This window comes from Motacilla alba, chromosome 18, assembly GCF_015832195.1.
Source record: "Motacilla alba alba isolate MOTALB_02 chromosome 18, Motacilla_alba_V1.0_pri, whole genome shotgun sequence".
Taxonomy (NCBI): domain Eukaryota; kingdom Metazoa; phylum Chordata; class Aves; order Passeriformes; family Motacillidae; genus Motacilla; species Motacilla alba.
The window spans coordinates 8,416,398-8,431,624 of NC_052033.1; the positions used below are offsets into that span (position 1 = coordinate 8,416,398).

Consider the following 15,227-nt stretch of genomic DNA (forward strand, 5'->3'; position numbering starts at 1 on the left):
GTAGAAGCAGGAGATAACATAGCCAGCACCAGGAAAATAAAAAGAAAAGGCATAATGACAGATGCTCAGCACACTGCCAAAGGCCTGTGGCTTGGGAAAGCTCAGAGCACAATCAGCATTATGGATTCATGGTGCAGATTTTGGATACGAGCAAGCAACAGCTTTGGAACTCAAAATACAGGAGTTGGTTCCTGCTATGGCATCTGCCTTACTGGGGATAGCTGTGAGAGTTGTCAGAAAAATGAAGAGTAAAAATGTTTTAGCTCAGTCACAAAAAACTGCATCAGACATAACAACTACTGACTGTCCTTCAGCTTCCTCTCTAGTGCACACAATTTCTGGAATGCACAGACAACCCCTTCAGAAGACAAAATTGCTTATGAAGCACTCAATTCTAATGAAACCACAATATTACCTAATAATAAAAAAATAATAAAATGTTACATAGGTCTCAGGGGTTAAAAATGTCAAACTGTGTAGTTGACACCAATTTCTAAACTCATGTGATTTCCCCAAGGACACATTTGTCTGAATCATTGCCTTCCTGAAGTAGGCTGTACTCCTGGGCTTTTGCTCAAAAATATCAAAGAATAGAATGGTAAATCAACTTCTGCACCCACTAGTCATGTTCAACATCTGTCACAATTGGCATAATTTAATATGCTTATATTAATATATATTAAAATAGACAGAATATTCCATAGGGACCATCCACTGCGTTTACACTTTGCCACCTCACAATCACACAGCCTATCAAAAATCCAAGGCAGCGTTACATTAACTGTAACCCAGCACTGCATTGCTGGGTGATGCACTGCTTATCTAATTGAAACACTTTTCCTGTGTATCAGTCAGGAAAAACAGACGTGATTGAAACAATAAACTGGTACTGTGTTTCCAAGAATAACTGAAACTGTAGAATGTTATGCATAAAAGAGCAGGTGGACTGCAAGATTAAGGGCTGTTTGCAGAATCTCTGGCTAATTCAGCTCAGAATTTCAATCATATTCCATTTTACTGCAGTTCTCACCTTATGGTATTACACCCTTTTAAGTGCTCTTTGAATTTCAGCTCTGCTGTACCAACCTGGAGTTTACATCCTCTGTTATGTACCAGAAAAAACCAGGGCTGGTGAGTGGTGTGATAGTCACCCTCACACCTGGCAGAGCAGGTGAGGGTTTTACAGCAGCTTCTGCAGCTTTTTAGAGGTCCAGTTCACACTCATTGGAGAACATTTCAGAACATTTGTGGCCTTGGGGCTCAGCCCTAAAATAAACTGTGTTTTTTCTCTTGGTGGTTCTGCACGAAGTGCCTGGCCACGCTCTTAAGTGTAAAAGATATTCTGATTTTCACTGCAAGGCTGTGAAAAATGAGTACAACACACAGGCACAGCACCAAAGATTCCGAAATTCCTTTGCTACTGTTGTCACTCTCTAAACACTTTGCCTTAAAAGCATGACCTAATCTCTCTGTTTATTCAGCTGTAAAATGGAGATAAAAATTGCCATGTAAGTCCTAACAAGGAAAAATTAAGTAATGTTTTCTTAAGTACGTGGAGACCCTCACAATAAAGATTCTCCAGAGACATATGGTGTCACAGTGGGAAATGCCTTATAGAAAAAATAGAAACTTAAAGCAGAACCAAAAATTAAAAATGGCACACAACAAAGCCTGAATGGGGACAAAATATGAATGGTTTGCAGCCCTAATATTTACAAATCTAGACTTCCTAACACAAAGAGAGGAGAGGAAATCCTTTCCGATTCAAAGTTTGACAAACTATGATGAAATAACCTTCTTTTAACCCACTGTCTCTGAACTGATGAGTGCCAGAACATTTAGAGACAGTAATTGCCAGCAAGCTGCCACTGCCCACACACAGGTCTGTGCTAGAGGAGCTGCTGAAATGATCATATTGCTGTAAAGGCTTGGAGAGTCTGTTATTGGGGCTTTGTAGATATTTGCTGGAGTTACACCCAAAGCAAATGGAATATTTTATAGCATGTGACAAATGTGGTCAATTAGGAGACAAATGTTTCTCTTGAGCAATTTGAGATAACAGGACCTAGAATCCAGATCCCTAACAGGGATCTTGATTCAGATCCAGATGTAGGGCCCAAATATTCAGCAGATCCAGCACAAATGGGCTGATGAAGTAGATGTTGCAAATATTAATATCATTGATTTGTGAGGAGCCATGAAGATGTCATGCAATTTATCAGCTTCTGTGATTTTATAGCTGCACTTTGGTGTGTTCCTATCCAATGTGACTTGCAGCTCTTCTTTATTATGGCACTTGTGTTCTAAAAATTCAGTCTAAATGTTATCTTATAAAATATTCAGTCACAAATTTATCCCTAACCTCTACACACACACTTCCTTAAAGTGTTTAATTTTTCACTAGCTTACTTACCATTATTAGTTTTTCTGATTTCACTATAAACTGTTTCAGTCCCCTTCTGTTCAGGAGCTGGAAAATGTATTGGCACAGAATCAATATATATATTTTTTAATTTTTCTTGTTTCTTTTTGTTTGTTTTCTGTTTTGTTTGCCTCATTAAAAGCTCCTTAAACAAACAGAATACACTTTTTTTTTTTTTTTTTTACTTTGAGAAGAAGCAGCTACATAAGCAGCAATGAGCCTGTGGAGTTTGTGTGAAAAGCAAGTACAACCCCCTCCCCAAACCCAGCCTGGAAGGGCCTGAGAGAAGGATGTCTCCTTCTATATAAAAATGATGAAAATCTGCTTCCCTTTCTAAATTTGACTTCAACGTTCTTCCAATCTGCTTCTGAACTTGAACCAATACTGCTTTAATTTCACAGGGACATCTACCACTAGAGATTGGTTTCTCTGGATCCCTTTGAAGAGCTTCTTCAATTTGTTCTAAGGATTTAGGGATCCTAGCCCTGAGGAGATCTATCACTTGGAAGACTAACTATAAAGCCTTTTGGCAACTAGCCTGATTAAATCTTAATGGCAAAAAAAAAAAAAAAAAATTGAATTGCTGTGCTTTGTGAAATGTCTCAGAAGAATATTTGCAGATTTCACACTGCACAGCTTCCATTTATCTGGGAAAGGTCTCCTTTTGGACAGAGCCCTGTCTAAAGGCCTGAAAATAGCAAGAATAATTTTCTCTGTAGTCAGCATAAACTTCTGGCCAGTAGGAGAATAGAACAATCTCCTGGATTCATTGTATGGCTGTAGTTTAAAAATCCCTGGGCAACAAAGTGCTCCAAAACTGAGCATTTAAAACCACTTTCTTCACTTGCTGTAAAGGTCTGTGATGGCAGGGTCCAGGAGTTTGCTGTTCATGGATCTCAAAGTGCTTCAGAAACACTCATTCATTTCAGTTAAACTGAGTCTCCCAGAAAAGCTCAAAATTCTATCAGTACCATCTCCAGTTTCTGTAGACCTTCAACAAACCAAGAAGTTAAATTTTTCTAGTTAAAGTTAAATTTAAAAAATAATTTAATTGTTGTTTCCTCTTTGCAAAAAAAAAAAAAAAAAAAAAAAAAAAAAGGAAAGAAATTCACATTTCTGGATACAAAATCCTGTGCTTTAGCTATTAAAACCCCCCAACACTGAAAGAATTCAATCATAATGATTTGCAGACTCAGAGTCAGGACTGTTACTGTTCTGCATTGTCCTGAAGAACCCAAGTGTCTCTGGCACCACATTCTGATTTCTCAAATCTAATTCCATTTTTTAAAAAATTCTGTTCACATCCTTTAAATGCTGTGAGCTAACCAGAATGGAGCTTCAAAATTGCTATTAATTTAAACAATAGCAGCTACACTTCCCCAGGTGTCTAATCACAGCTTTCAAACTTGCAGCTTTGGCATAAACTTTCTTTGCAAAATAATTTGAAGGTCTCAAGGCATATTTCAAATGCTTACAAGTTACTGCTTAAATTATCAATTCAGTTTCCAGTGAAGTAAGAATCTTCTTGGAATTTTAATAAAAGGTAGCTCATTTTGTTAAGGACTCTTTTTTAGCAGGTAACAGTCCTAAATCCACTCCTATTGACTCTGTGCAAAGACTTGGTTTGAGGCATTTCCTTAGTTTGCTTTTTTATTTTTATCATACCCATTTCATTATATTGTGGTATAATGCCACTGCCCATGTTATTTCCTTTGTCAACCTTCCAAAAGTCATCCTAGCACTGAAAAAATGTGCCAGGAGAAATTACTTGGATGATTTGACATTTTGTTCCCACTAATTTTATAAGGTTGCCACCCTGCAGATAATGAACCAAACATAAAAGTAAAATAAGGAGAACATTCTTACTCAGCCATGCTTAGCAGTTTCTGCCTTGACACTTCAGGGATGTTTCCTGATCTGACTTTAGCCCCTGCTTTTGGTTTTGCTCAGATTCACAATAAAGGTTCTAAACCACCTTGCCATCTTTTTTTCTCAACTAAGCTTTAGAAAAGACAAGCCCTATATTTTTGTCAAGCATACAAACTTAGTAAGTATTGAATTTAATAATTCCAGATAAAAGTATTCCAGAAATTAACAGATAGCTCAGACATTATTAGAAAAATAGGGTAAAACAGTGTTTTCAAATGTCAGTAACTCTTTTGTGATAAAGACAAGGTGTTCATCCTTCTACAATAATTTCAACTTTGTTTGAAGTGACATTCAATCAATCCCAATTCCCAGAAGTGACAAAAAGGCAACTGTTACAGCTTAGATACTGCAGCATTTATTGCAGTAGCCTTTCACACTACACAAAATATGACTCTCCTGCTCCTGAGAACATTAGTATTGACATTGACAACGGTGGCAGGAGGAACAAATGATTGGAAAGATAAATTAAATTGAGGTTAGGCCAGAGAGATCAAAGAAATCTGCAGGTCCTCAAAAGGCAGAAGGAATCAGACTCTATGTAGCTGCTGGATAAGCAATGTGTGCCCAGAGAAAAGGTAAATGTGATTTGCTTTGTCTTCCTTCAGAAAATAGGAGGAATCAGAAGAGGCGTAAAAGGGATTTGGAGCAAGGTGATAATCTGAAAGTTCTGTTCCCTAGGAAGGGCTGGTCATACCCACACACAGACATGAAAGAATATTATGACTGGGAACAAAACCTTACAATAACACCAACATAACAGAAGTATCAGCAGCAGCCCTGTGGCCAAATTCTCTCTGTGGGTGTACATGATTATTACAAGGGAATATTAAGAAACTTGGCTTTGCTTCTCTTTTCCCAAGAATAAATCTCATCCTGTTTTCATTGTGATAGGCCGTGCAGAGCTGAAGAGATAACTTGGTTTCATACAACTCCTTCTATTTAAGCAGCATCCTCAGGATGCTCTCAGGGAGGAACACATTAAATACTTTCAGTGCAGTTTCCATTTCCATAACCAAAGCACTCCACTGTGTCCTGGGGCAACAAAGGAAATCGATCAGGGAACTGTTCATACCTCTGTACACTCCAGCACAGTTCAGTTTTACAGAATCTATCAGTGCTCTGTGTTCCATGCATAGGTCTGCAGCATGAGGCAGCACCCAATTAAAATAATCTGATCTCATTTACAAACCTTGGTAAATTATTCTGTGGTTTAATGGGGTTCTATCTACAGAGCACAGATACTACCTTATTACTTAGTCTGATATACAGGAACAGTGTTATATATCAAGAATGGATGAAAATGCTGGTTTTATAGGTGTTGATCTTGAATTTAATAGGGCTCTTAATTTAAATAATGCACTATCATATCTTCCTGTTCTACACCACTGTAGAATGGTGTGCACACCACCTTTGTAGAATTGTAGTGCACACTCAGAAACAGTTGGAACAATTATTAGCCCTATTCTGAGGAAGAGTACATTGACTCTGGTCCTTCAGTGCAGAATTTAGCAGAGGTGGGTAAATAGCCTGCTTCAAACACAGGGAAGAGAGACTCAGTGATGAATGATACCAGGAAGTGAAAACAAAAAGGACAGGAGGACTGGCTGTTCCGGGAGGGCTTGGCTGCCAAGCTTGAAGAGGGAGCACTCTTGCCCAAACATCTGTGCTACCAGCTAAACAATCATGTCTTTGGTCTCTGCAATAAGTGACTAGTCCTTCCTACCAGGAAGAAGGAAATTTATCCATTTCTTCCTCAGTCTGCTTCTCATTCAACTGAAGCAAAGAAGCAAGAGCAGAGCATAAACTTCTCTTGCAGGTTTTATTCACTTTAACTGACCTGGAGTTTCTGCAAATTTCTGAAAGGTTTAGCAGCTTTCAACACAAGGCCATAATGGCACTGGAGTTCTCCAGATAACACAGAATGATTGAAGTGGGCATTTGGGTGGTGAATAAATTTCCATGGCTATTTCTCCTTCAAGGTTGCAGACGTGTACCTCAGCCCCACGCTCTGAGGTCTGGCTACTGCAGGGAGGAGGACAAAGTTATCTGGGCATCAATATCTCATTTCTCTGTTTAAGGTGCCACAAAATTCAGGATGGTCTCCAGGCCTCTCCAGACTAAGACACTAAATCAACACTGGTGTCCCTTCTCTATCACAAGTGAATTACAGCTTTGACCCTTCAACCTGAGGAGGAAATTCCACTGGTTTCTGTTCTCTCCATTACCTTACCCTGTGGCAAACTCAAGTGGCTCTCAGTGAATTTGGTCTTTTTAACATGGATATTTCACAGCAGGCTGCCTTCTGCTTAGAGCAACAGCTCCAGCTGGGAGCCTTGCTCCACACAGACATGCTGTAAATGGGAATGATCCCAGGGGAAGAACTGCAGGAACAGCAGCACAGGAGCCACAGCATCAGCCAGGTTTAGAAGCACTCCTGGCACAAGACTGTCAGCACACAAAGCACAGCCCTGGCATTCCCAGGTGCCAAAACCAGGCCAGTGTCAGGGAGCAGCAACAGCCCCAGAGTTGCTCCCAAAAACAACCCATAGAGGCTGGAGAGTTTATTACCTCTGTGAGGATCAAGCGTGGAGACTTCAACTTCAGTGTAATCCACCTCAGCACTCTCAAGGTCAGGTCCTGCCCCAAAAATATCAAGAAGACGTTTCTTTGTAGGACTGCACGCTTCATTTGAGCTGTGGGCCTGATCCTGCGGCCACTGAAATTAATGGACAAGTCCCAGTTGATTGTGATAGGTGCAGGACCAGGCCCAGCTGATGGCACTTGGGAGTCACTCTGCTAAGTTGTAAGGCCAGCCCACTCCTGAGGGTTGTCCCACTCCAAAGGGCAGAAGACCAACTAAAGGCAGATTGCTAAAACTGTGAGACATGCAAATTATGCCTAAAACTATTACTTGCAATGTAACACCTTCAAAAGTGGCACAACACAAAAGAGAGTAGGGAATTACCAGAGCTTTTCCCATATTCCTGCTCCAGCTGCTCTTCCCTTTCTCTCCCTGCCATTTCTTTCTTATTTGCTGTGGCTGCTATGGCAGGACACTTCCCATTCTGCACTTTCCTCACATTCAAGCCATCTTTATGCCTTTCATGGCCTCCCTCACCACCTCATCACCTCCCTCATCACCTCAGAAATTCTCCAAATTTCTGCTTTGCCAATTAGGCCATTTCAGCACTTTTCTCCTAAGCTGCCTCCAAGCCCCACATAAAACATTTGGAATGGAACCCACTTTCCTCCTCAAAATGCTTCTCTGCCACAATACCCACAGTGAGTCTAGCAAAGATCAGACATCTGACTTATAGGACCACTGGCTGACAGGAACTGGCTACCTGGGTACAGCAGACACAAGAAACAGCTGTTGCTTTCTGCTCTATTTTTAGAGTGGGGTGGGGATGGTTTTCTACCACAATTTTGTAAGAGCTGGAAGGAAACACAACATTCATTCTGACTGAAATCCTGCAGAACAGACTTGGCAGATTATTTTATTCAGATTTCACAGCAAGTTATTTTTAGATTTAATTCTTAGATATTTCAAGATCCAGAGAAGTGAAGAAATGAGAGATGTAAAAGAAGCAAAAATCTGTAGAAAATCTTGGGATTTTTTAAACAAATCAGAATATTTGTTATATAGAACTTAATATTTTGAGTATGAGTTGTATTTTTATACTGCCCATCATTAGATGGCCTGGGATCCAGGACAGCTAATTACACTCCATAAGGCAATTGATAAAAGGGTCCTATTGGTGTCATTTTGGACATGGGAAAAAAGGGATGGCCCTACCATTACTACCTCACTACTGCCATTAGAAAACACCAAGACTTTCAATTATAAGATCATTTAAAAATCTATTGTTTAAGTATGGAATTACCTTTACTCTCATCTGTTGATTTCATGTGGTTTTCATTGTCTTCAATGTAACCTGATCCTAAAATATGAAAGCCAAAGTTGATCTGACAAAGTATTTATTGTAACCAATGAAATGAATGAATTACACAGCTGCAATTCCTACTGTCATTATCTGTATTTCTATAGTACACATTCTGCTTTTAGATTCCCACTAAGACATTCAGATGGAAAGAATGTGGCTTTTAAAATAATCAGCTAAAAACACCCAAGGGGCAACTTTGTCTGTGTCAGGTGCTCTAAACATCATGTCCATCTGTCACTGTCAAGTGCACTGAGGTCCTGCAATGAAAGGTGCCCGGGCAAGTTAACATCTTTATACTGTGGTCACATCACAGGGCCATGTGCCACAGATCAAATTTCCTCTCTGAAATAATTCTCTTGCAGCTGTGTCAAAAACAGAAAGTAATTTTCTTTTACCATGATTTCTCCATCTGTGATAATGTCAATTGATTGCCTGGGAGAAGTGTCTGAGCAGACTTATAAACCAATCTGTGTAAGACGTGCTCATAAAAACTGTACAAAGACAAAATGACAGAAGATACCTTGGACAATGTTATTGGTATCCCTCTGTATTCCCAAAACATTGGGCCCCATCCAAACAATAACTATGAAGATCAGAACTTTAAACAGATGTTTAATTAAACCAATTTACTAACAGTCTTGTAGCAAAATAACCTACCTGAATAGTAGTTTCCATCACTGGGCGGTCTTGTTAGTTTTTCACTTGTCAAGTTTGGAGCCAAGGCAGAACTGAAAAACAAACCAATAAAATTTGATGTAATTATCCAAAACCGGTCAATAAAACCAACAACATGATTCTGTGCAAGGATCAGTCACTGTCTATGCTGACTACCACATACTCTTAACCACTGGAACTAATGAAAATTTTGCCTTTGCTTTAGGAGAAACACAAGGAAACTTTAAGGTCAAAAATGTTCCCTATTGCATTATTCTTCTTTAAGATCTCTGTATTTTCAATTTTATTCCATTTTTAAATGCCTTCAGATACAGACCTGACATTCTTGTATTTCACTTAGCGGGCCTTTTTTTTCTATTTTTAGAGTATTTCCTCATCCTGTTGTTGTGTTAGCAGGTGGAACATGAAACACAACCATCTATTGTCTGCAGGTGTGCGCTGTAACAAGCTATATTCATGTGAAGCAAGGCTTACAGCCCTTTATACACAGAAATATTGCACCACTATCATAAGGCAGGTGTTGTGGTTTAACCCCAGATGGCAGCTAAACATCCCACAGCCACTCACTCCCCTGCCCTGCCATGGAAGGTTGGGGAGGAGGATTGGGAAAAGATAAACCCCGTGGATTCAGATAAGAACAGTTTAATAATTCAAATAGAGTTAATTATAATAACAGCAATGAAAATGAGAGAGAGAGAGAGAGAAACCCCAAGGAAAACAAGGGATGCCCTGGGCAGCGAGCAGCACCTCCCGCAGTCCCAGGCTCGGCGCAGCTTTGCCGCCAGGGCTGTGCTGTGACAGCGACCAGCACCTGCTTTATTCAGCCTTCAGTAACCCTGCAACAGAAGGGTCTTCCAAGAGGTGAGACCAGGCAGCTGCTTCATTTCCTCCATCTCCAAGGCTGCTACACTGAAAGCCTACCAGGATTCTTCTGGGTCCATGAAGTACCCACTCCTGAGATAGTCTATGCCCATGGAACCTCTGGGCCAGTCCCAGTGGGGGCTTCTGATCCCCAGTCAGGCTGATTTCAGCCTCCAGCAGTCAGGTCTTGGAATCCTCCTCCAGAAACACAAGTAGGTTCTGTCCCTTCACAGCCTGATTACATCAGGGTACACTGTGCACCCGTATCTGCTACAGCCTTATACTCCTGGGGGGCTGACGTTATGGGCCACGTGATCCACACAGTCCAGTAAACAAGGCTGTCCCTCTCTTCCACAAGGCTGGAGGCCGAGCCCCTCTAGTCTTGGTCATAGGTTTATGCAACTTGCTTCTTGTGAAAATGGAGTAGAATTCCTTTCCATGGGATCAGGAATAAGATCAGCCCTTCCACTCTGTCTGAGGAACGGCCCACTGCAGACCGCAGCGGCAGCTTTCTTGGAAGAACCCCTCTTGTGATTATTCTTCCTTGCTATTCATGTAGCACTGAAGTAGAATTTCTATCCTACTTCCTCATGTTGTCTCTGTAGGCCTGCAGAAAAAGCCAGGATCTCCCCTGGTGTGTACCCTCAACATCCTCCCTTGACCAAATGACACTTTCTGTTACCAGCTGAGATTCCGGACTGTGCATGTGGGGAGTACAATCTAGATCCTCTTTGAGCTGCTCAGCTGGCTTCTCCACAGCAGGAACAAGGGAGGAAGAGATTTTTCTGTGTACTGCTAGAGTTGGGGAGACACTGCCTCCACCATTGGTGCCTCTTTGTGTCTCCAGACAACACTGCCAGTGAGCTGGTGTACGATGACGGTGCACTCTGGTGAACACGTTTCTGATACATGGTTTGTGCACATTAGGCTTCATCTGGATCTGTGAGTGACCATTGCTGTTTGGGTCATAATAAATTATCTACCTCTAAGTATGGCTAGTTCCCTGCTGTACTGAGTACCTCTCTCCATTATGGTCCACTTGCCTGGTGAAACAGAACACCTTCCTTGAAGAAATACCTTTCCTTGACAAGAGCTGCTTCCAGAGGCTGAGGACTTGTTTTACTCTTCCAATCACCTTGTCAATTCACCCTTCCCTAGAAAATAATCACAGCTTGGCTTCCCTACTCCCTAATTCCACATTACCAGCCCCATTATCCCAGCATCTGAGCATCCAGGTGATAACATGCTCACCTGATGGCTGAAATCCTTTTGCATGTCCCACAGCTCACTCAGGGATAGGGATCAGGTGCCTCTTGTTCTGCCTCTTCCTCCTTTTCTTGTTATGACCCTGCTTTGTCCTTCTTTATTAAACAAGCCATCTTTCTGGGGCATTTCTCTTCCTTTTTTGAGGGGCAACTGCTACAGACAGGGGTTGGTCCTCTGGTTCAGCTACATCACTCACCCCTGGGGTGAGCAATCACAGTGTCAGTGATTAATGGAGTTTGAGTGCCCACTGTGCCTGTTGTGGGGGTTGGAGTAGCTGCAAATAATTTTTTGATCCTAAACAGGAGCTGAACCACATTCAGCTACTTGCTGGTTCCTTCCAATAGGACCATGCTGGTTCCAACATCCTAAGTGTATTCAAAACTTTCCTAATTCTCAAATGCTCTGGTAATTAGGCTGGAGAAGAAAGAGAGGCTGTGGGAAGATGTCTCTCCTCCATAGCCTGATGGTCCGAGGAGTCGGGTAAAAGATGTAATTGTGAATAATTCCCAACAGGCGTCTCCCCACACACAGGTGATGGCAGCGCTGAGACCCGACCAGGTGAGTTAAAACAATACCCTCAGCCCTGCCCCGAAGGCAACAAACACAACAGGATGCAGTAGTGCAAGCAAGGTGTTGGAGAACACAGCTCTGAGAGCAAACAAATCACCACGGTGACCAGTGGCTATTAAACCACAAGGCATGCTTGTAACAAACTTGTTTCAACATGCACTGGTCAGATCTGTTGTTAACTTCGAGTCCCACGTTGGGTGCCAGAAAGGGCTGTTGTGGTTTAACCCCAGCTGGTAACTAAGCACCCTCCCTCACCCACCCCACTCCCAGTGGGACGAGGAGAAGGATTGGAAAAAGGTAAAACCCAGGTAAGAACAGTTGAGATAAGAACAGTTTAATGATTGAAATAAAGTAAAATATAATAATAATAATAAATATAAATATAATAATAGTAATAATAATAGTAGTAATAATAATAATAATAATAGAAGGGGAGAGAGAGAGAGAGGAGTAAAACTCAGGAAAAACAAGTGATGCTCAATACAATTGCTCAGCACCTGCTGACTGATGCCCAGCCCAGCCCTGAGCACTGACCAGTGCCTCCCAGACCATCCCCCCCAGTTTCTCTACTGGGAATGACACTCTATGGTGTGGAAGATCCCTTTGACAGTTTGGGTCAACTGGCCAGGCCACGATCCTGCCTGGCTTCTTGTGCCCCTGCTCACTGGCAGAGCATGGGAAAGTAAAAAGTCCTTGACTTAGTATAAGCACTATTTAACTAAACAGCAGTGTTATCAACATCATTCTCACAGTAAATGCAAAACACAGCACTGTACCAGCTACTAAGTAGAAAATTAACTCCATCCCAGCCGAAACCCAGACAGGAAGGCACCTTACCCAGACATCTCCATGGATGGTCCTTTAGCTTGACAGAGAAAAACAAAACTTCTATTAATAGGTTGTTCAAGTAAAGAATTTAAAAATAAAAATTAAAACAAAAAATATAGTGATTGTCTACTCCTGTCAGAGTAGTTTTTTCTGGCTATCACAAAATTCATTACCTCATGTCTTGTATCCTGTTTATCTCCCTGGTCCCTTAAATCTCTCTTTCACAGAGAACCCTAAATCCCAAACCTCAGATTTTAACCTAGCCAATTTAAGCAATCTGGGACATCCAAATGCTCCAAATTTTCCCAAATAATTTGCTATGTACAGGATATCACAGGATAAATCAGATTTACTTATTTTCTGAAATAACAAGATGTAAAAAAAATACCTTAATGATAAAAGACAAATCCCTAAATGAAATTGTATTACAGAGTGGAAGAAAAAAACGTAATCCCATAAACTAATAATCTAAATTGGCTTCATGAGGACTAGAGAGGTAGCTCAATTACACTGGAGTTGGCACTCCAAATCAAATTGCTATAGCTCTATAAGGGACCAGAAACCTCCTTAGGGCCTGTCTGCCTCTACATTGCCTGAGGCTGAATTTCAGACCTAGGACTGCATGGGAACAGTGTAATTCTGGCCTGTGTTTTATAACCTTTGCTTCCCTAGGGCCTGCCCAGCACTATTAGTTACATGTTTTGCCCAACATGCTTGGAAAGCCTCAGCACATTTGCAGCCTAATTTGAGTCACCTAGCATTTCTAAGTAGATCCTTTTAATTGTGTTTAGTCATCTCTGAAGCCTCACCCCCACAAACCTTTGCTGCTGAGACAAATGCAAGTTTAACTGTAATACATCTGTCCCCAAACAAAGAGAAGAGAACCATTCATTACCCTTTTTCTTCTTACGCAAAAACCACCATAAAGCGACTGCTCCTGCTCCTGCCATGGCTGTCAGGACAAATGCAGCAATGACTCCTTTCTGCCAAGCTGCTAAGATGACTGCAAATAAGAAGCACATGTTTAAGAGAGTAGTTGCAGTGACGGGTCAACACTACCAAATTCTGCAATTCCTGACATTTCATTTTACTGCACACCAGCCTTCTTACACACTGGGGACGATCTTGGAAGAGACTTGTGTGCCAAGTTCTCTAGTGAGCCTCGCCTTTGTGACCAAAAGCTCAAGTTTGTGATCAACAGCTTGGTTTTAGTTTGCATCTTGCTCCTCTGGCTTTTGGGCATCCCCTTAATTTTTCTATGTAAGCTGGACAATCTCCATTTATAAAGACATCTCTCTGTTTAACTTCTGACAGCAGTGGAACAAAAACCACCAGTAAGGTGGCATTAACCACTCCAATAAGGGAGTTATACTGAGAAACACCTCAAATCAGATGGCCTCACCTGTAAAGGTGACAGAATTAGCAGCTTATCATGAATGAGCTCACCACTGATGGTTATTGGACGGCTCCTCACGTCCACGCTGGCTCGGTTCGAAGCCATGCAATAATAGGTCCCTGTGTCCTTCCTCTTCATTGTTTTCTTGTGCCATATGGTTCTGTCTGAATATTCCCTTACTTCATGCAGAAGAACTTCACGATCAGTTTTTTTAAAAAACTTGAAGTCAATTGGCCAAGATCCTTCCTTCACAGAGCAGAGGAAAGCAGTATCACTGCCAACTTCTACTTCTCCATACGGAACACTGCCCAAACTGGCATCCCTGATTGGTACTACAGAGGAAGGCACAAAGAAAACAAATATTAGCACTTTTAGAAATAACTTTGATGACAAAATATTGTAGTGTAGAAATGCTTGCTTTAATGCTTAGTTAAACAGAGACTGAATGCACAGTATTAATCTTTCTGAACAGTCTCTGCCAGACAGCATCCTCTAGTAAATATTTTTATAGACCCAGAAATAGAGAGGGCATGATAAAGAAACAAAGCAGACACAGGAAAAAATTATATCCATTCCAGAGAGGTCAGTCAGTCTCTTTCCTTAAAATCCTTTGGATGCCCCTCTGGCCCCAGCCTACAAATGATTTAGTTTCCAGAAATAATACAGTCAGCAGTTCCATTGTTTAAATAATTATGGTGCAATTTATGTAGTTCTGCTTTCATAGTTATGTAGAGTGATGCTGGTTTATGCTAAGTGTGTGGTAAGTGTGTTCTTGTAACTTTTAATATACAATAGAGGGTGTCAGGAGATAAAGGATCAAGTCCTCCAAAAGCATAAGCAAACCCCAAATTTCAATGGCTACAGAATATAGCAAACACAAGGAGAGAAGTTAGCTTGCATTTGAAGAAGCTGTAAGAATATGCATAGCCAAACCATAGTTTTTAAATCTGCTGGTTTACAAATGAAGCATGTGAGCATACACAGAACTAGCCTAGGAGAAGATGAGCTTCAGCCTTTGTAGTTACAGGGGGAGAAAATGGACATACATCGTGTGATGCAAGACATGTAGAATGTCAGCAGCTTTGCAAAATGTTTGGGATTTGAAGCGTGTTTTGCTAAAATTCCCAAAGAAAAATTCTCTGGAAATATTATAAATGTTTTTGGGGAAGAACTACGGATAACACAAGGCAGAATGTAAAGAAGGAATCATTAAGGCAACATTGGTACAGAAGCAGAGGAAGGAAACCCGATTTGACATGAAAAGATGGTGGTCAGTATTTGTATTAGGAAGCAGATTTAGATATAAGACATGGGTTACTACGACTGACAGAGAGAA

General features: G+C 41.1%; 1 protein-coding gene across 8 annotated transcripts in view; it reads right to left on the reverse strand.

Annotated features, from left to right (window-relative positions):
- The window catches only part of PECAM1 (platelet and endothelial cell adhesion molecule 1), a 31,664-nt gene that overhangs the window by 10,484 nt on the left and 5,953 nt on the right, over window positions 1-15,227 (reverse strand). For 3 of the 8 annotated variants that reach the window (XM_038156798.1, XM_038156797.1, XM_038156796.1), the window contains exons 8-13: window positions 13,942-14,223; window positions 13,391-13,498; window positions 12,505-12,532; window positions 8,953-9,023; window positions 8,236-8,292; window positions 6,920-6,988 (exon numbers count right to left, since the gene is read on the reverse strand). In XM_038156798.1, the coding sequence (XP_038012726.1) occupies window positions 6,920-6,988; window positions 8,236-8,292; window positions 8,953-9,023; window positions 12,505-12,532; window positions 13,391-13,498; window positions 13,942-14,223 (615 nt within the window). Of the gene's footprint in view, window positions 1-2,413; window positions 2,471-6,919; window positions 6,989-8,235; window positions 8,293-8,444; window positions 8,787-8,952; window positions 9,024-12,504; window positions 12,533-13,390; window positions 13,499-13,941; window positions 14,224-15,227 lie in introns of those variants that run through there. The other 5 variants (XM_038156795.1, XM_038156794.1, XM_038156801.1 and 2 more) reach the window with 3 other exon arrangements.